Genomic DNA, 21943 nt, shown 5'->3' with positions numbered 1-21943 from the left:
CGTGGGTTCTAATCCCGGCTCTGCCATTTGTCAGATGTGTGACTTTTGGCAAGTCACTTCACTTCTCTGGGCCTCAGTTACCTCATCTGTAAAATGGGGATGAAGACTGTGAGCCTCATGTGGGACCTCCTGATTATCTTGTATCCCTCCAGCACTTAGAACAGTGCTTAGCACATAGTAAGCACTTAACAAAAGCCATCATTATTATTATTATATTATTAATAAAAGGAGCAAGTCAGGGCGACGCAGAAGGGAGTGGGAGAAGAGGAAAGAGGGCTTAGTCAGGGAAGGCCTCTTGGAGGAGATGTGCCTTCAGAAAGGCTTTGCAGGCAGGGAGAGTAATTGTCTGTCTGATTAGAGGATGGAGGGCATTTCAGGCCAGAGGCAGGATGAGGTGAGGAGTCAGTAGCAAGATAGATGAGATGGAGGCACAGTGAGAAGGTTGGCATTAGAGGAGCCAATTGTGCGGGCTGGGTTGTAGTGGGAGAGTAGTGAAGTGAGGCAGGAGGAGGCTAAGTGATTCAGTGATTATGCCAAGGGATGCAGTGTGGCCCTGTGGAAAGAACACAGGCCCGGGAATCAGGCGACCCTGTTTCTAATTCTGCTTTGGCCACTGCTCTGCTTGGTCACCTTGGACAAGTCCTCAACCTCACTGTATTACTATTATTATTATTGTGATATTTGTTAAATGCTTACTACATGCCAAACACTGTTCTAAGCACTGGGGTAGATACAAGGTAATCAGCTTGTTCCACAGGGAGCTCACAGTCTTAACAGATGAGGTAACTAAGGCACAGAAAAGTCTGTTTGTTTTTTGTTGTACTTTACTCCCCATTTTACAGATGAAGTAACTGAGGCACAGAGAAGTTAAGTGACTTGCCCAAGGTCACACAGCAGACAAGTGGCGGAGCTGGTATCAGAACCCACATCCTTTCACTCCCCAGATCATGCTCTTGCCACTAGGCCAAACTGCTGTACCCCAGTTACTTCATCTGTAAAGTGGTGATTAATTCCTACTCCATCACTTTGAGTAGAATCGCTGGATGAATCACTAGAATTCTGCTTCTGCCACTTCTCTGCTAGGTCACCTTTGGCGATTCCCTTCACTTCTCTGTGCCTCAGTTACCTCAACTGTATAATGGGGATGAAGACTATGGGCCCCACCTGGGACAGGGATTGTGTCCAACCTGACCACATGTTTTGTTTTGTTGTCTGTCTCCCCCTTCTAGACAGTGAGTCCGTTGTTGGGTAGGGCCCATCTCTATATGTTGCCGACTTGTACTTCCCAAGAGCTTAGTATGGTGCTCTGCACACAGTAAGCACTCAATAAATATGATTGAATGAATGAATGAAAAGTTAACTTGTATCTACCCAGTGCTTAGAACACTGCATGGCACATGGTAAGCACCTAACAAGTGCCATAATTATTATTATTTCTATAATTACTCTCTCCTAGTTAAGACTGCGAATTGTATGTAGGACAGGAGCTGTTTCCAACCTGTTGACCTTGTATCTATTCCTGCCCTTAGTACTGTGCTCAGCACATAGTAAGCACTTAACAAATTATTATTATCATGTGCCGTTGAGTAATTTCCAATTCATAGCAACTCTAGGGATATATTTTCTCCAGAACATCCTGTCTTCTGCCATAATCTGCAACCTTTCCAACGGTTCTCCTGTTATCATTGTTACGGTCTCCGTCTAGCTGCCGATCGGCCCCTTCCAAGTTTTCCCTGGACTTTTCCTAGCATTAGAGTCTCCTTCAGATAATTAGTCCTCCTGATGATGTCTAAAAATGCTAATCTAAGTCGAATCATTTGGCTTTCCAAAGACCGCTTTGATTTAATTTGCTCCAAAATCCATTTTATGTGTTGCCTCTTTCCGTTCTTATGAATTCTCTTTTGTCTCCTTGTGTTTCAGCTTGCCCAGCGGGAATGTTCAGGGCGAATCAGGAAGTGGGGGTCTGCTCCCAGTGCCCCTCCAACAGCCGCTCTCCGGCGGAAGCCTCTCCCATCTGTATCTGCCGCACTGGGTATTACCGGGCAGACTTGGACCCACCCGAAGTGGCCTGCACCAGTAAGTAGCTGGTTTCATTGTCTGGGCCTGGACGGATCTATCCTGGAAGTGGAGGAGAAGGACCTGGAAGTTTGGAGAGGGGGTGAGGATAGAGAAGCAGCGTGGCTTAGTGGCAAGAACCCAGGCTTGGGAGTCAAGGTCATGGGTTCTAATCCTGGCTCAGCTGTGTGACTTGGGGCAAGTCACTTAACTTCTCTGGGCCTCGGTTACCTCATCTGTAAAATGGGGATGAAGACTGCGAACCTCACATGGGACAATCTGATAACCTTGTATCTATCCCAGTGCTTAGGATGATGATGATGGCTTTATTAAGCATTTACTATGTGCAAAGCACTGTTCTAAGTGCTGGGGAGGTTACAAGGTGACCAGGTTGTCCCACGGGGGGCTCACAGTCTTAATTCCTATTTTACAGATGAGGGAACTGAGGCACAGAGGAGTTAAGTGACTTGCCCAAAGTCACACAGCTGACAATTGGCAGAGCCGGGATTAGGACAGTGCTTGGAAGTCTGGGAGGCCTTCCCAGACTGAGCCCCCTTTTTCCTCTCCTCCTTCTCATCCCCCCCACCCTACCTCCTTCCCCTTCCCACAGCACCTGTATATATATTTGTACAGATTTATTACTCTATTTATTACTTGTACATATTTACTATTTATTTTGTTAATGATGTGCATATAGCTTTAATTCTATTTGTTCTGACGATTTTGACACCTGTCTACGTGTTTTGTTTTGTTGTCTGTCTCCCCCTTCTAGACTGTGAACCTGTTGTTGGGTAGGGACCGTCTCTATATGTTATCGACCTGTACTTCCCAAGCGCTTAGTACAGTGCTCTGCACACAGTAAGCGCTCAATAAATATGATTGAATGAATGCTTGGCACATAGTAAGCGCTTAACAAATTCCATCATCATTATTATTATTATTATTATTATGAAGGGGGGTTGAGCTTGTGAGGGAGTCTCATTGGGCCTGGTCTCCCCACTCTAGACTATGACCTCACTGTGGGTTAGGAAAATTGATTCTTATCTTTCACTCCCCCAAGATCTTAGTACAGTGCTTTGCCCATAGTAAACATTCAATAAATACGGTTGAATGAATGAGCTAAAGAACACAGACATTACCGATGCAATACTGGATTCATTCATTCATTCAATTGTATTTATTGAGCGCTTACTGTATGCAGAGCACTGTACTAAGTGCTTGGGAAGTACAAGTTGGCAACATATAGAGATGGTCCCTACCCAGCAGCGCACTCACAGACTAGAATGGATGGGTTGGAAGGGGGCTAATCCAGGAATTGTGTTACTGTGTTCAATCAATCAATCAATCACTCAATCCCGGCTCAGCCACTTGTCTGCTGTGTGATTTTGGGCAAGTCACTTAACTTCTCTGTGCCTCAGTTGCCTCATCTTGAAAATGGGGATTAAGACTGTGAGCCCCACGTGGGACAACCTAATCACCTTGTATCCCCCCACAGTGCTTAGACCAGTGCTTTGCACATAGTAAGTGCTTAACAAATACCATCATTATTATTAGTAGTAGTATTTATTGAACACTTACTGGATGCTGAGAACTGTACAAAACACTTGGGAAAGTACAATATAATGGAGTTGGTAGACTCGGTTCCTGTCCACTCAGAGTCATAGTTTAGATGGGGAGGGGGACATTTAAAGAAATGTTCCTTGGAGATCTTCCAGAGACAGAGGGGAGGGTGGGAGGAAGGGGAAGTCAGGGTGGGAAGATCCCCTGGGTCACAAGACCTGGGATATATGAGAAGCAGCGTGGCTCAGTGGAAAGAGCATGGGCTTTGGAGTCAGAGGTCAGGGGTTCAAATCCCAGCCCCGCCACTTGTCAGCTGTGTGACTTTGGGCAAATCACTTAACTTCTCTGAGCCTCAGTTACCTCATCTGTAAAATGGGGATTAAGACTGTGAGCCCCCTGTGGGACAACCTGATCACCTTGTAACCTCCCCAGTGCTCAGAACAGTGCTTTGCACATAGTAAGCACTTAATAAATGCTACCATTATTATTATTATTATTATTAGAGGCCTATGCCTCGACTGACTCGAAGGAGGGACTGGGGAAAAACTGCTCCTATTTCTTTGTGCCAGAACCCCCACATCTATCATTGTGCCTTTAGTCACTCTGTAATGACAATATCTACCGCTCCCCTGGACCCTCAAGGTACCCTTTAATCAGCTCCCAGGCTCCTCTCTCCCCAGTCTCCCGATCCGACTCAGAATGGATGAGCAGGGCTTGGAAAACTGCCGATAGGAGATGCCTGGGTGGGAGTCTGTTCTTCCAGGCCGTAGGGAGGCCTACTGCGGTTCAATCAAGCCATCCATCAGTCTCGCAGTAAGCGCTTAATAAATACAATTGAATGAATTAATTAATCAAAGAATGGATGATATGTAATAATAATAATAATGATGGCATTTGTTAAGCGCTTACTATGTGCAAAGCACTGTTCTAAGCGCTGGGGAGGATACAAGGTGATCAGGTTGTCCCGCAGGGGGCTCACAGTCTTCATCCCCATTTTACAGATGAGGGAACTGAGGCACAGAGAAGTTAAGTGACTTGCCCAAAGTCACACAGCTGACAATTGAAGGGGCAGGTAATGATTGTAATGTAATGAGCACTTAGTGCTGTTGAGTACTGTACTAAGCACTTAGAAGAGCACAATGCAAAAACGTTGATAGATATATTCGTGGCCCTCAGCAAGCTCAACTCTGCTCACTGCGTGGGACTAGGGCCCAACCAAGATAGAACATACACCAATAATGAAAACAATAAGGAACTCATCCGTATGTGATTTTTTTTAAAATGGTAGTTGTTATGTGCTGCTTGGCTCAGTGGAAAAAGCCCGGGCTTGGGAGCCAGAGGTCATGGGTTCTAATCCCGTCTCTGCCCCTTGTCAGCTGTGTGACCTTGGGCAAATCACTTAACTTCTCTGGGCCTCAGTTACCTCATCTGTAAAATGGGGATTAAGACTGTGAGCCTCTCATGGGACAACCTGATCACCTTGTATTCCCCCCAGTGCCTAGAACAGTGCTTTGCACATAGTAAGTGCTTAACAAATGCCATTATTATATTATTATTATTATTATTATTATTATCTAGTCACAGTACTAAGTGCTGGGGTGAACGCAAGCAAATAGGATTGGACACAGTCCCTGTCCCACATGGGGCTCCCAGGCTTAATCCCCATTTTACAGATGAAGTAACTGAGCCACAGAGGAAGTGAAATCACTTGCCCAAGGTCACAGAGCAGACAAGTGCCAGAGCCAAGATTATAATCTAGGTCTTCTGACAACCAGTAATATAATAATGATAATAATAATAATAATGATTGTGGTATTTTGTTAAGGGCTTACTATGTGCCAGGCACTGTATTAAGCGCTGGGGTAGATATGAGCTAATCAAGTTGGACACAGTCTATGGCTCACATGGGACTCAGGATCTTAATCCCCATTTTACAAATTAGGTAACTGAGGCACAGAGAAGTTAAGTGACTTGCCCAAGGTCATGCAGCAGACAAATATGAGAGAAGAGAGAAGCAGCATGGTTTTGTGGAAGGAGCACGGGCTTGGGAGTCAGAGGATGTGGGTTCTAATCCCGGCTCTGCCACTAGTCTGCTTGGTGACCCTGGGCAAGTCATTTAAATTCTCTTTGCCTCAGTTATCTCATCTGTCAAATTGGGATTGAAAATGTGAGCCCCACGTGGGACAACCTGATTATCCTGTATTTACCACGGTGCTTAGAACAGTGCTTGGCGTATAGTAAGTGCTTAACAAATACCATTATTATTATTATTATTACTATTATTATTATTAAATATCAGATCAGGATTGCAACCCAGGTCCTTCTGATTCCCAGGCCTGGGCTCTTTCCACTAGGCAAGACTGCTTCTCAATTTGTAAGAGGAGAAATAAAATAATGAATACGTACACTAATGAAGCAGTGAAGCCAAGAGGATAGAGCATGAGCCTGGGTTCTAATTCTGCCTCTGCCACTTGTCAACTGTGTGACCCTGGGTAAGTCACTTGACTTCTCTGTGCCTCAGTTACCTCATCTCTAAAATGGGGATTTATTTTGTGGGCCCCATGTGGGGCCTGGGCTGTGTCCAACCTGATTAGCTTGTACCTACCTCAGCATTTAGAACAGCGCTTGCCACGAAGTAAGCACTTAACAAATACCATTATTATTATTATTATTATTATTATCAGCTGATATTACCCTCAGCAGTGTGGCACTTTGTCCCACTAAAAGACAGTCCAGAGGGCAGTCAGGGGTGGCCAGATCTTAGAACAATAACCTAGTGCAAACCCAAGGCACATAGTAAGCACTTAACAATCAATCAGTCAATCAATCGTATTTATTGAATGCTTACTGTGTGCAGAGCACAGTACTAAGTGCTTGAGAGAGTACAATATAGCAGAGGTGGTAGACACGTTCCCTGCTCACATACAGTCTGGACAGGGTTAATATAATATTAATATAATACAATATCAATATAAACAAATAAATTATGGATATGTACATAAGTGCTTTGGGGCTGAGGGAGGGATGAATGAAGGGAGCAAATCCAAGTTCAAGGTGACACAGTAGAGAGTGGGAGAAAAGGGAAAGACGGCTTATACAGGGCAGGCTTCTTGGAGGAGATGTGATTTCAATATGGCTTTGAAGGTGGGGAGTGTGATCATCTATTGGGCACCACAGATCCCACATATCCTACCTCTGACCTGGAATGCCTTCCCTCCGCAAATCCACCAGACAATTACCCTCCCCCTTCCTCAAAGCCTCACTGAAGGCACATCTCCTCCAAGAGGCCTTCCCTGACTAAGCCCCACTTTTTCGCATCTCCCACTCCCTCCTGCGTCGCCCTGACTTGCTCCCTTTACTCTTCCCCCATCTCCCTGCCCCAAAGCACTTATGTATATACCTGTAATTTTATTTATTTATATTGATGTCTGTTTGTTTGTATTGATGCCTGTCTCCCCACCTCTAGACTGTGAGCTCGTTTTAGGCAAGGACTGTCACTCTTTATTGCTGTAGGGTACTTTCCCAAGTGCGTAGTACAGTGATCTGCATCCAGTAAGTGCTCAATAAATACGAATGGATGAATGAATGAATGAATCCCTCAATTACTGGGGTGGTCAGCCTTCAGGTTCTTCCAGTTTTATACCAGACAGTCCTGGGAGGGAAAAAGAAGAGTAGCAGGGCTCAAGGGCTCTTGCAAAAACACTCTAGCTTCAGGGGGCCTCAGCTGAACGTTCCCAAATGGCTGGATAGGACACCATCACATCATGCTACTTGTCCGGCATAATTCACATAATAATAATAATAATAATGATGGTATTTGTTAAGTGCTTACTATGTGTCAAGCACTGTTCTAAGATCTGGGATAGATACAAGGTAATCAGGTTGTCCCACGAGGGGCTCACACTCTTAATCCCCCGTTTTACAGATGAGGTAACTGAGGCACGGAGAAGTTAAGTTGACTTCCCCAAAGTCACACAGCTGACAAGTGGCGGAGCCGCGATGAGAACCCATGACCTCCGACTCCCAAGCCTGTGCTGTTTCCACTGAGCCACACCGCTTCTCAGTACATCACAGAGATCCCCTTGTCTACTTCTGCTTAGCAAGGCCTCTGACACTGTACTGAGCGCTGGGGTAGATGAAAGTTAATCAGATTGGATCTAGTCCTTATCGCACACGGGGCTCTTGGCCTAAGTTGGATGGAGAGCGGGCAGCCTTAACCCCAGCGTAATGATAATAATAATAGTAATGGTGGTATTTGTTAAGTGCTTACTATGTGCCAAGCACTGTTCTAAGCACTGGGATAGATACAAGGTAATCAGTTTATCCCACTTGGGGTTCACAGTCTTAATCCCCCTTTTAGACTGTGAGCCCACTGTTGGGTAGGGACCATCTCTATATGTTGCCAACTTGTACTTCCCAAGTGCTTAGTACAGTGCTCCGCACACAGTAAGCGCTCAATAAATACGATTGATTGATCGATTGATTAATCCCCATTTTACAGATGAGGGAACTGAGGCACAGAGAAGTTAAGTGACTTGCCCAAGGTTACACAGCAGACAAGTGGTGGAGGCGGAATTAGAACCCACGACCTCTGACTCCCAAGCCCGTGCTCTTTCCACTGAGCCACGATGCTTCTCACGCAGCATCCCACTCACCTTCTTCCTTCTCCCGCTGAGCAGGGCAGGAATCCCATTTTCATCAGGCTTCCCGAGGCCCAGGCATCCTCAGCCATGATCGGCTATTTCTGGCTTGAATGACCCAGGTAATTACAGCCAAGGCGCTCTGGTCTTCACATCTTATTACCAGTGCGTGTAAAATTGTTTCAGCAGTATTTCTAGATGGGATTCTGTATAGGGCCCGGGTAGGATATTATAAGGACATTAGATATTTCCATTTTGCTAATCCATTTCCTCATCATTGGCAAGGCGAAGTGCCAGGCAGAACAAATGTAAATAAATCTATTATTTTATTGCATCTCATTATATATATGATTTATAGCATGCTAGTGAAGTACTGTATGAAAAAGTCAATTTGTTGGCTTTTATCATCTAATTAGGGTTTCCTTTAAAGCATTCTAATTGGAGGTGCCATCTGCTCTGTTTTAAAGTCATTGTGCATCACCAAAGTAAATAATTTTTCAGACACAGGAACTTTATTGGTTGATGTTCAAACGCATCAGCATCCTGAAAACACATCTAGAAGGCATTGTTTTACTAGGTCACACTTTACTCGGTCACAGATATTAGAAGCCACATGGCCTTAGTGGATAGAGCGTGGGCCTGCGAGTCAGAACCTGGGTTCTAATCCCAGCTCTGCTTCTTGTCTGCTGTGTGACCTTGGGCAAGTCACTTCACTTCTCTGTGCCTCAGTTCCCTCATTTGTAAAATGGGGATCAATCTGAAATCTCACAGTCCTGTGAGCCCCATGTGGGACAGGGACTCTGTCCAACTCAATTACCTTGTATCTACCCCAGGGGTTAGTACAGTGCCTGATAACGTACTAAGCGGTTAATAAATACCACAGTTAGTGTTATTCCCACTTGGCCATATGGGTAAGTCTTCCCAAGCTTAGCAGATCTTTAATCTGTCTTTGGGGTTTGCTCCAATAGAGGCTCTGAAGTTTGGCTCAGCAGTATGGAAATCAGGGAATGAGTACAAATCAATCAATCAATCAATCAATCAATTGTATTTATTGAGCGCTTACTGTGTGCAGAGCACTGTACTAAGCGCTTGGGAAGTACAAGCTGGCAACATATAGAGACAGTCCCTACCCAACAGTGGGCTCACAGTCTAGAAGGGGGAGACAGAGAACAAAACCAAACATACTAACAAAATAAAATAAATAGAATAGATAGATACAAGTAAAATAAATAAATAAATAGAGTAATAAATATGTACAAACATATACACATATATACAGGTGCTGTGGGGAAGGGAAGGAGGTAAGATGCAGGGGATGGAGAGGGGGACGAGGGGGAGAGGTGTTACCAATGTTCCAACAATAGTAATAATAACAATAATGGCATTTATTAAGCACTTACTATGTGCAAAGCACTGTTTTAAGCACTGGGGAGGTTACAAGGTGATCAGCTTGTCCCACGTCGGGCTCACAGCCTTAATCCCCATTTTACAGACGAGGTAACTGAGGCACGGGCCCAAAGTCACAAAGCTGACAAGTGGCGGAGCCAGGATTTGAATCCATGACCTCTGATTCCAAAGCCCATGCTCTTTCCACTGAGCCACGTGCACAGTACAGCAAGGCTTAGAGGAAAAAGGACTCAACCACCTTGCCCCTCCTCCCTTGCCTCCCGACTCTATTATAACCCAACCTGCACATTCCGCTCCTCTAATGCCAAGCTCCTCACTGTGCCACAATCTCGTCTATATTCCCACCGACTCCTCGCCCACATCCTGCCCCTGCCCTGGTACCCCCTCCCTCCTCAAATCTGACAATTACACTCCCGCTTCAAAGCCTTACTGAAGGCCCATCTCCTCCCAGAGGCCTTCCCTGACTAAGCCCTCCTTTCCTCTTCTCCCACTCCCTTCTGTGTCACCCTGACTTGCTCCCTTTATTCATCTCCCTCTCCCAGCCTCATAGGACTTATGTTCATAACTGTAATTTCATTTATTTACATTAACGTCTGTTTCCCCTCTAGATTGTAAGCTTGTTATGGACAGGGAATGTGCTTGATATATTGTACTCTGCCAAGCACTTAATGCAGTGATCTACACACAGGTAGCTCCCAGTAATATAATAATAATAATAATGGTATTTGTTAAGTGTTTATTATGTAAATAAGATTGAATGAATGAATGAATGAATACTTTGGGGGCCTCAGTGCTTTAAATGGAAGATGATGGAGGGTGGCAAAAGAGAAGTAATCATGGAATAATAATAATAATTATGGCATTTATTAAGTGCTTATTATGTGCAAAACACTGTTCTAAGCTCTGAGGAGGTTACAAGGTGATCAGGTTGTCCCATGAAGGGCTCACAGTCTTAATCCCCATTTTACAGATGAGGTAACTGAGGAACAGTGAAGTTAAGTGACTTGTCCAAAGTCATGCAGCTGACAATTGGCAGAGCTGGGATTTGAACCCATGACCTCTGACTCCAAAGTCCGTGCTCTTTTCCACTGAGCCATGCTTCTGAGAGCTCAGATGGTATAATAAGCTATAGAGGGAGAGTATATATGTGCATATTTATTATTCTATTTATTTTATTGATGATGCATATAGATCTATAATTCTGTTTATTCATTTTGATGCTATTGATGCCTGTCTACTTGGTTTGTTTTGTTGTCTGTCTCCCCCCTTCTAGACTGTAAGCCCGTTGCTGGGTAGGGATTTTCTCTACCTGTTGCCAAATTGTACTTTCCAAGTGCTTAGTACAGTGTTCTGTGCACAGTAAGCACTCAATAAATTAATTAATTCAATCATTTGGGAAGTACAAGTTGGCAACATATAGAGACGACCCCTACCCAACAACGGGCTCACATTCTAGAATGAGGAGACAGACAACAAAACAAAACTTGTAGACAGGTGTCAAAACCGTCAGAACAATATGCGATTGAATGAATGAATGGACTCTCCACCCATGGAGAGCTGGACTCAGAATGACCCTCAACTGTCCAGGCTGGTTGTGGAGGGGCAATTCTGCCCAGTGGGGTGGAATGGATGAAATGATCATTGGAGATTCTGTGATGCTCTTTCTGACAACAGAATTTCAAGAAAACCAACCGGGCCTTTAGTCATGTAGAACCATGAATTTAAATCCACAGCAAAAGTAGGCATCGTCTCTACCCCTTGTCCCTTGTTTTGACAGAAGGACCTAGGAGTGGCGAGAGAACTTTAAGAACTCAATCCTTTCTCTACAAACACTGATAAAGTTCTATTACCTCCAAGAACAGGAGGGAACACTACTGACAAAATGTCCCTTGGATTGAGGAGAGACAAGGAAGCAAAAGAAAAAACAGTGGCAGGCTCGGCGAACATTAAATACAAGAACAAGACAAGGGACAACCTTTTTGTGTGCACAAGGTGGCCAGAACTCTGGGTTCCACAATGGCCATTTCAGCCCCACATGCACACATAGGTAAACTTCATCAGTGTTGAATATGAAAGAGAGAGAAAGGAAAAGGTAAGGAGAGAAAGACTGTAGGCCCGTTGTTGGGTAGGGACTGTCTCTATATGTTTCCTATTTGTACTTCCCAAGCGCTTAGTACAGTGCTCTGCCAGTAAGTGCTCAATAAGTATGATTGAATGAATGAATGAATGAAAGAGAGAGAGATGGAGGGACAGAGAAGAAGCGGTTTCCCCATGGCTCCTCAGACTGACTTGCTTCCTTCCTGAGAAGCCAAAGACCAAAGGGAAGGACAAAGTCAGCACTGGAGCACAAACTCGCCAGGCCAACTGTCCAGTGTTGAAAATAAGAGGTTTTGACAGGAAGAGATCAAATAAGAGGTCAAAACATTTCTTAGATACTTAATCATGTCTAGCATGTATCTATCCCAGCATTTAAGAGGGTCTTTGGCACCAAGCAAGTGCTCAATTAAACTCATAATTCATTAGCTTTGTGGGGGAATGGAAAGGAAGAATTTGTGAAGCCGATAAAAATGGATAATTACATCATTTAAAACTAGTCCCTGAGGGCTGCCGTTCTGAATGACTAGGGTCAGAAGAGAATTATCAGGTGAAATTTCTATGCCACCAAAACTACCTCCATTTCCTACGTGCATGTGCTTAGTACAGTGCTCTGCACATCGTGAGTGCTCAATAAATACGATTGGTTGGACAAATTTTGATGTCACCCGGGGCATCAGCTAACCATCTTTGACATTTTTGACTGGAATGAATTAACTTGTGCATTTTAGTCAGAGAACTATAGATATAGGCCTGAACGGAGATTACACAATGCCATTTTATCCATCTTTCCCCTCTGGATCCAGGCAAGTTTGTGTCTCTCCATTCTTAGAGACTTTCCAGGGAAGGGAATCCATCCTTTCCCTAGTAGTTAAGGACTCTTCACATCTGGAAGCTCTTCTGACAGTGTGGCCTAATATGGATATGGGTTCTGATCCCAGTTTGGGCCACTGGCCAGCTGTGTGACCTTAGGCAGTTCACAACCTCTCTGAGTCTGTTTCCTCATCTGTAAAATGGAGAGAAGATCCCTGTTGTCTCTACCACTTATTCTGCGAGTCCTGTGTAGTACTAGGTCTGTGTCTGATCTGATGATCTTTTTTGGGTTTTTTTTTTGTTATTCTAGGGTGTCTGTTAAGCATTTATTATGTCAAACACTGTTCTAAGCGCTGGGGTAGGTGTCTCACATGGGGCTCACAGTCCAAGTTAGGAGGGAGAACAGGTATTCAAACCCCATTTTGCAGATGAGGCAACTGAAGCAATGAGATGCCACCCGGCGACAAGTGGCAGAGCTGGAATTAGAATTCAGGTCCTCCAGCTCCCAAGCCTGTACTCTTTCCATTAGGTAATACTGCTTTTCATATCTTATATCCAGCACTTAGAACAGTGCTTTGCATATAGTAAGCGCTTAATAAATTCCATTATTATATTATTATATCTACCGCTTAATAAATTCCATTATCATTATTATATTATTATATCTACCCCAGCACCGGGCTTGAAACTCAGTCCGTGCTTTTTCACTACCATTGTTCTAGCTGTGTCTGCCTGCTGCTACTTTAACCTGGTGCTGTTAACCTCTTGCTCTGGCGTCAGTGGGGATGGAGAACAGCTGGCCACTCTCTTCCATGTAATTACTCTTTATTGTTAGTGGCGTTGCAGGACAGCTAGACCATCCTGCTTTACTCCTGCGGGAGAGAAAGAGGGAGAGAGAGAGTTTTGATGGAGAGCAAGGCTCTTTCTACTAGACACGGTCAGGGGAGGGAAGAAGGGCACTACCATTGTTGAAGTTAGGAGGTTTGGGGGAGCAGCAGCAGAGAGAGTTCATAATAATACTAATAGTAATGATAATAATAATAATTGTGGTATTTTTTAAGCACTTGCTATGTGCCAGGCACCGTAATAAGCACGGGGGTGTATGTAAGTAAATTGGGTTCATTCATTCATTCAATTGTATTTATTGAGTGCTTACTGTGTGCAGAGCACTGTACTAAGTTCATTCATTCATTCAATCATATTTATTGAGCACTTACTGTGTGCAGAGCACTATACTAAGCGCTTGGGAAGTACAAGTTGGCAACATATAGAGGCGGTCCCTACCCAACAGTAGGCTCAGAGTCTAGAAGGGGGGAGACAGACAACAAAACAAAGCAAGTGAACAGACATCAATAACATCAATATAAATAAAAGGAATTATAGATATATACACATCATTAATAAAATAAATAGAATAATAAATACGTACATATATACACAAGTATGGTGGAGGGGGGGGTAGAGCAGAGGGAGGGAGTAGAGGCGATGGGGAGGGGAGGAGGAGCAGAGGAAAAAGGGGGTCAGTCTGGGAAGACCTCCTGAAGGAGGTGAGCTTTCATAGGGCTTTGAAGGGGGAAGTATGCTAGTTTGGCAGATGTAGTACGTAATCCTTTTCCCACGTGGGACTCACACTCTCAGTCCCCATTTTACAGATGAGGTAACTGAGGCACAGGGAAGTGTAGTGATTTGCCCAAGGCCACACAGTAGATCAGTGGCAGAACTGGGATTAGAACCCATTACCCTATGACTACTAGGCACAAACTCTCCCCACTATGCCATGCACATCATAATCATCATCGTTATTATTATCATCATTAAAATCATAATAATGTTTGTCAAGCACTTACTATGTGCAAAGCACTGGGCTAGAGAGAAGACCATCAAATCGGGACACAGGTCCTGTTTCTCAATCTGCAGAAAATTCCTCTTCCTTCTCCTCTATTAGCACATGCACTAAATCTTTGTTTATTATTATTACGATGATGGCATTTGTTAAGAGCTTACTATGTGCCAAGCACTGTTCTAAGCACTGGGGGGGGGATACAAGGTAATCAGGTTGTCCCACGTGGGGCTCACAGTCTTAATCCCCATTTTGCAGATAAGGTAACTGAGTCCTAGAGAAGTGAAGTGAATTGCCCAAAGTCACACAGCTGACAAGTGGCAGAGCCGGGTTTAAAACCCATGACCTGTGCTCTTTCCACTGAGGCACACTGCTTCAGGGCTGCTACTAGTAAGTGCTTAATAAATGCCATTATTATTATTATTATTATTACTATTATTATTATTATTATATTCAGGGCTGGAGGGCTGCTATTTTTCCTCCAGGTCCAGTTAAAAGCTTTTGTGGCATATGGATTTGGCCAGGAATTCTTTCCCTTTCATTCATTCAGTCATTCAGGCATATTCATTGAGCACTTACTGTGTGGAGAACCCTGTACTACGTGTTTGGAAAGTACACTTCGGCAAAAAATAGAGACAATCCTTACCCAACAATGGGCTCACAGTCTAGAGGGGGGAGACAGACAACAAAACAAAACAAATAGACAGGTATAAATAGCATCAATTTATACCTGTCATCCCCCGGGCCTGGAATGCCCTCCCTCTGCCATCCGCCAAGCTAGCTCTCTTCCTCCCTTCAAGGCCCTGCTGAGAGCTCACCTCCTCCAGGAGGCCTTCCCAGACTGAGCCCCTTCCTTCCTCTCCCCCTCGTCCCTCTCTCCATCCCCCCATCTTACCTCCTTCCCTTCCCCACAGCACCTGTATATATGTATATATGTTTGTACATATTTATTACTCTATTTATTTATTTATTTTACTTGTACATTTCTATTCTATTTATTTTATTTTGTTAGTATGTTTGGTTTTGTTCCCTGTCTCCTCCTTTTAGACTGTGAGCCCACTGTTGGGTAGGGACTGTCTCTCTATGTTGCCAACTTGTACTTTCCAAGCGCTTAGTACAGTGCTTTGCACACAGTAAGTACTCAATAAATATGATTGATTGATTGATTGATTGATTGAAGAGAGGAGCATAGGAAAAGGGGGGCTTAGTCTGGGAAGGCCTTCTGGAGTAGGTGAACTTTCAGTCGGGCTTTGAAGGGGGGAAGTGTGCTAGTTTGGCAGATGTGAGGAGGGAGGGCATTCCAGGCCAGAGGTAGGATATGGGCAAGGGGTCGATGGAGGGACAGTGAGAACAAGGCACAAAGAGGAGGTTAATGACAGAGGAGAGGAGTGTGTGGGCTGGGCTGTAGAAGGGGAGAAGGGAAGTGAGGTAGGAGGGGGTGAGGGAATGGAGAGCTTTGAAGCCAATAGTGAGGAGTTTTTGCTCCAAACCCTGGCAGACTTTTTCCATCTCAGAAGGCTGCAGGGCTTTCCTGGGATGACCGATCAATACAGAAGGCTGAGTTCTGAGCCTGGCAGGTGGGGTCATCTTTAGACACTGAAGCTGGTGACTGGCTGGAAATGTGGGGTTTTCACATTGGATGACTGAAGCTCATTTTCTTTCATTCAATCAAATTTATTGAGCGCTTACTGTGTGCAGAGCATTGTACTAAGCACTTGGAAAGTACAATTCGGCAATAGAGACAATCCCTGCCCATACTGGGCTTACATTCTAGAAGACTGCATTCAACTGTACTCATTTGAGTAAATCAGAGGGTACCAACTCCAGGGACTCCAGAGCCCCGCTGGTCAGCAAGTCATGGTGATACTGCTGCTGCCATGGTTTCCACTTCATTCATTCATTCAATCATATTTATTGAGCACTTACTGTGTGCAGAGCACTGTACTAAGCGCTTGGGAAGTGCAAGTTGGCAACAACTTGAGAAGTTGGCACTTGAGAAGCAGCATGGTCTAGTGGGAAGAGCAAGGGCCAGAAACTCACAGGATGTGGGTTCTAATCACCCTCTGCCTCTGCCACTTGTCAGCTGTGTGACCTTGGGCAAGTCACTTCACATCTCTGGGCCTCAGATACCTCATCTGTAAAATGGGGATTAAGATTGTGAGCCCCACATGTAAACTTGTAACCCTCCCAGTGGTTAGAATAGTGCTTGGAACATAGTAAGCGCTTAACAAATACCATCATTATTATTCTAATCCTGGCTCCATCACTCCTCTGCTGTGTGACCTTGGGCAAGTCGCTTAATTCCTCTGGGCCTCAGTTACCCCATCTGTAAACTGAGGATTAAGAGTGTGAGCCCTATGTGGGACAGGGACTGTGTCTAACCTGATTAGCTTGTATCTACCCCAGTGCTTATAATAGCGCTTGACACATAGTAGGCACTTAGCAAATACCGCATTTGTTCTTCTTCTTCTTATTCCACTCCCAAGAAGCCATGAGGGCACCAGCAAGTCTCGCCCTCCAGCAGCAGGACAAGCCCTGCTCTCTCGTCCTGGCACAGTAGACTGTGAGCCCACTGTTGGGTAGGGACTGTCTCTATATGTTGCCAATTTGTACTTCCCAAGCGCTTAGTACAGTGCTCTGCACACAGTAAGCGCTCAATAAATACGATTGATGATGATACATGGGTTTTGGTGGAAGTGGGCAGGGCCTCAGTCAGTCAGTTGTATTTATTGAGTGCTTATTGTGCATAGATCTCTGTACTAAGCACTTGGGAGAGTGAAATATAACAATAGAACAGACACATTCTCAGCCCACAACAAGCTTACAATCTAAAGGGGGAGACAGATATTAATAGAAATAAATAAAATTACAGATATAATAATAATTGTGGTATTTGTTAAATGCTTACTATGTGCTAGGCACTGTACTAAGCCCTGGGGTGGATACAAGCAAATTGGGTTGGACATAGTCCCTGTCCAATGTGGGGCTCATGGTCTCAATATGGATGTAAGTGCAGTGGGGCTGGGATGGGGGATGAGTGAAGGGGGTAAGACTGGGGGATGCAGAAGGGAGTGGAAGAAGAGAAAAGAAAATGCTTGCAGATGGAGGTGGGGTGTTCTGGGAGATGTGCCCAAGGTGTTGCTATGGGTTGGCGATGACTTAACAGTATAAGACAAAACAAGATCTCCCCCTCTAAACTGTAAACTCATTGTGGGCAGGGAACATCTACCAACTCTATTATATTGTACTCTACGGAGTGCTTAGTACAATGCTCTGCTCACAGTAAGTGCTTAATAAGTGATTGATTGATTGATTGATTGATTGATTGATTGATTGATATGTCCTCCACCCTGCCCTTATACTGTGCCCTTGCCATTAATTATGTCATATCTTTTGAGTTATGGGACAAAGCCCCTAAAAGCACGACTGTTCCACCAAAACTGGGATGCCTGGCTGCCTTCCCTGAACCACCACCCAGCAGTGGCCCCATACCATCTCTGGGAGTTAGAAGAACCTGGGTTCTAATCCTGCCTCTGCTGCTCGTCCGTTCTGTGACCTTGGGCAAGCCACTTCTCTGCACCTCAGTTACCTCATCTTTAAAATGGGAATTGAGACCGTGAGCCCCATGTGGGACAGAGACTGTGTTCAGCTCACCTGTGCTGGGCGCTAGCGGCACGGGAGAGAGTCGAGAGTGGAGACTCAAGTTTACTGTGTGGACGTTTACTCCCTTCAAAGCCCTACTGACAGCTCACCTCCTCCAGGAGGCCGTCCCAGACTGAGCCCCCTTTTTCCTCTCCTCCTCCCCATCCCCCCCGCCCTACCTCCTTCCCCTCCCCACAGCACCTGTATATATGTTTGTACAGATCTATCACTCTATTTTAACTTGTACATATTTACTATTCTATTTATTTTGTTAATGAAGTGCATCTAGCTTTTCTTCTGTTTATTCTGATGACTTGACACCTGTCCACATGTTTTATTTTGTTGTCCGTCTCCCCCTTCTAGACTGTGAGCCCGTTGTTGGGGAGGGACCGTCTCTACATGTTGCCAAGTTGGACTTCCCAAGTGCTTAGTACAGTGCTCTGCACACAGTAAGCATTCAATAAATACGATTGAATGAATGAAAGAATGAAAGGAGGCGGTGGTAAACCGCTTCCATATTTTTATTAAGAATACTCTATGGATACACTACCAGAACGATTGCAGATGGAGAGCGGGGCATTCTGGGAGAGATGTGTCTGTGTTGTCATCGGATCTGAAATGACTTGACGGCATAAGACAAGACCTCAGTGCTGAAAACAGTGCTTTGCACATAGTAAGCACTTAACAAATACCACAGTTAGTATTATTATCATCATCAATTGTCTCTACGAGTAACAGTGGTGCTGCCAGGTTTATTCCCTCCTCCAGGACAACTTCCTCTTCTCTCTTCCACATCAGCAGTTGGGTTTGAGCTCCCACCTCTCCAATTTGACCTTGACCTCCATAGCAGCAGAAGCCCACCCTGCTTCCTCAGACCCATCATGCAGGCTCTTCTGGGAGCCATTTCACCTCCTCTCTTCCTGTCCCTGTCCACTCTGTCTTTCTCTCTGTTTTCAAAAGCTTTCAATTCTGCCTCTTTTCCTTCCCAGCTTTCTCCGCTCCTATATTCTCTGCTTCTGATCTCTTGCTGTCTCTGAATGTTTCTCTGGGCCTCTGGCTCTCAATCTCATTTTCCCACGATTTGCTCATCTTCCCCAGGAGCCTCAATGCTCGCTCATTCAACTTCACACCCAAAATGGAAAGTAGGTAACTATGGTAATATCCTCAGCTCAACCCTCACAACCCTCTGCCTGCCAAGAATGTTAATAGTCAGTTCTTCCTGGGAATCAGGGTGAGTCAGGGAGCATCCAAAGTCTAGAAAGGCCCAGTTCTACTGTGGGAGACTTGTTTTTCATTTTTGCACTGATTCTTGTGTGGACTCACCCTGGTCTCCTTCTCGTCCAGAATAATTTATTTCAGGTCTTATGACTGAAATCTGATTTTCATGGCTGTCTTGTCCCTCTCTCCCCACGTTCCCTCTAAAGCCGCTTTGAGAGGTACGGAACTCAGGATGTCTCTGCATTGCACCAAAAAAAAATACAAATAAAGTATTGCACAAAAAATTTGAATCCATTTCTATCCAAGTGACAAAAAGCAGATTATTCAAGCAAAATTGGATTATTGAATCAGGCTTAATAGCTGCAATAATATTGGTGTTCAGTCCCAGTTAAAGCCAATATAAGAGAAAATCAGGACATCGCAGGGCTGTCTAGGTGCAATCAAGAGGTCTGGTGAATTCACCAGCGTGGCTCAGTGGAAAGAGCCCGGGCTTTGGAGTCAGAGGTCATGGGTTCAAATCCTGGCTCCGCCAATTGTCAGCTATGTGACTTTGGGCAAGTCACTTAACTTCTCTGGGTCTCAGTTACCTCATCTGTAAAATGGGAATTAAGATTGTGAGCCCCACGTGGGACACAACCTGATCACCTTGTATCCCCCCAGTGCTTAGAACATAGTAAGCACTTAACAAATACCATTATTATTATTATTATTGTTATTATTATTATTATTCTTCACGTGGTCTGAGGGCCTGACACCAACTGACTCTAAAGCTCCATTAATCCAGTCTAGCCAGGAAGGCCCTGGATCTGAGATAATCAGGTTTGACCCAGTCCCTGTCCTACATAGGGCTCACAATTTCAATTCAATTCATTCAATCATATTTACTGTGCACTTACTGCCTGCAGAGCACTGTACTTAGCGCTTGGGAAGTACAAATCGGCAACATATAGAGACGGTCCCTACTCAACAACGGGCTCACAGTCTAGAAGGGGGAGAAAGACAATAACACAAAACCAGTAGACAGGTGCCAATACCATCAGAATAAATAGAATTATAGCTATATGCACTTCATTAATAAAATAGAGTAATAAACATGTACAAATATACACAGGTGCTGTGGGGAGGGGAAGCGTGTAGGGTAGAGGGAGCGAGCGGGACAATGAGGAGGGGAGGAGGAGGAGGAGAGGAAAAAAGGGGGGCTCAGTCTGAGAAGGCCTCCTGGAGGAGCTGAGCTTTCAGTAGGGCTTTGAAGGGAGGAAGAGAGCTAGTTTGGCGGATGTGTGGAGGGAGGGCAATCTAAGAAGGTGGGAGCACAGGTATCAAATCCCCGTTTTACATACGAGGAAACTGAGGCATAGAGATGTTAAGGCAGTCATATTTATTGAAAGCTTACCGTGTGCAGAACACTGTACTAAGCACTTGGGGGAGTGTAGTATAACAATGAACAGACACATTGCCTACAATGAGCTTTGACTTGCCCCAGGCCTTAGAGTAGATAAGTACCTACTCTCTTATATCTTACTCTCCCAAGTGCTTGGAACAGTGCTTCACATACAGTAAGTGCTCAATAAACACCATTGATTGATTGATAAGTGGCAGAGTTGGGATGAGAACCCAGGTCCTCTAACTCCCAGGATGATGCTCTTTCTACTAGGCCACAGTGCTCCTCAAGCTTGCCTCCCGTTATCCTGACCTTCATGACACTCTTCTGGTTTCTTCCCAGTAGGTGGTCGGCCTGCCGCAGAGGGCTCCTGGCTGTCCCCTCATCTCTAACGTGTTGTTCGCAAGCATGGTTTGCCATGAGAAGCGGCATGGCTTAGTGGAGAGAGCACGGGCTTGGGATTCAGGGGGTCATGTGTCCTAACCAGTGCTTAGAATCAATCAATCAATCAATCAATTGTATTTATTGAGTGCTTACTATGTGCAGAGCACTGTACTAAGCGCTTGGGAAGTACAAATTGGCAACACATAGAGACAGTCCCTACCCAACAGTGGGCTCACAGTCTAAAAGGGGGAGTGCCCAGCACTTAGAACAGTGCTTAGAACAGCGCTTAGAACAGCTGCTAAGCTCCAGCGCTTAGAACAGTGCTTTGCACATAGTAAGCGCTTAACAAATGCCATCATTATTATTATTAATCCCGGCTCTGCCACATGTCAGCTGTGTGACCTAGGGCAAGTCACTTCACTTCTTTGGGTCTCAGTTACCTCATCTGTAAAATGGGGATTAAGAGAGTGGGCCTCTGTGGGACAGGGACTGTGTCCAACTTGATTAAAGTGCCAAGCTTAGAACAGTGCTTGGCACATAGTAAGTGCTTAACAAGTACCACAATAATAATAATATATTATTATCAAATTGTTGTTATATTGTTATCATATTTTATAATTATATATTATATAATTATATGTGATTTTAATTTTATAAATAATATAAAATTTTATAAGTATATATATTTTATAATTATATGATTATATATATTATAATTTATATGATTATATATTATGATTATAATCAATTATTTTATAATGATGGTTGTCATTTGTTCTGATACAGATTCATGAGGCAAAGAGCCCTCCCTCAGGCCTGAAGCAAACTCACTTGAATCCGAGAGGCAATAAAACAGGATGAGGAACACCCAAACCCTGTCCCTCCCCTAACTTTCCCATCACTGTAGAT

At 44.5% G+C, this 21943-nt stretch overlaps 1 protein-coding gene across 2 annotated transcripts in view; it reads left to right on the top strand.

Moving 5' to 3' along the window:
- The window catches only part of EPHB1 (EPH receptor B1), a 717470-nt gene that overhangs the window by 497192 nt on the left and 198335 nt on the right, over positions 1 to 21943 (top strand). For both annotated transcript variants that reach the window (XM_038762070.1, XM_038761987.1), the window contains exon 4: positions 1921 to 2076. In XM_038762070.1, the coding sequence (XP_038617998.1) occupies positions 1921 to 2076 (156 nt within the window). The remainder of the gene's footprint in view (positions 1 to 1920; positions 2077 to 21943) is intronic.

Source organism: Tachyglossus aculeatus, chromosome 1 (genome assembly GCF_015852505.1).
Source record: "Tachyglossus aculeatus isolate mTacAcu1 chromosome 1, mTacAcu1.pri, whole genome shotgun sequence".
NCBI classification, from domain to species: Eukaryota; Metazoa; Chordata; class Mammalia; order Monotremata; family Tachyglossidae; genus Tachyglossus; species Tachyglossus aculeatus.
This window is presented reverse-complemented; position numbering and strand designations above follow the sequence as displayed.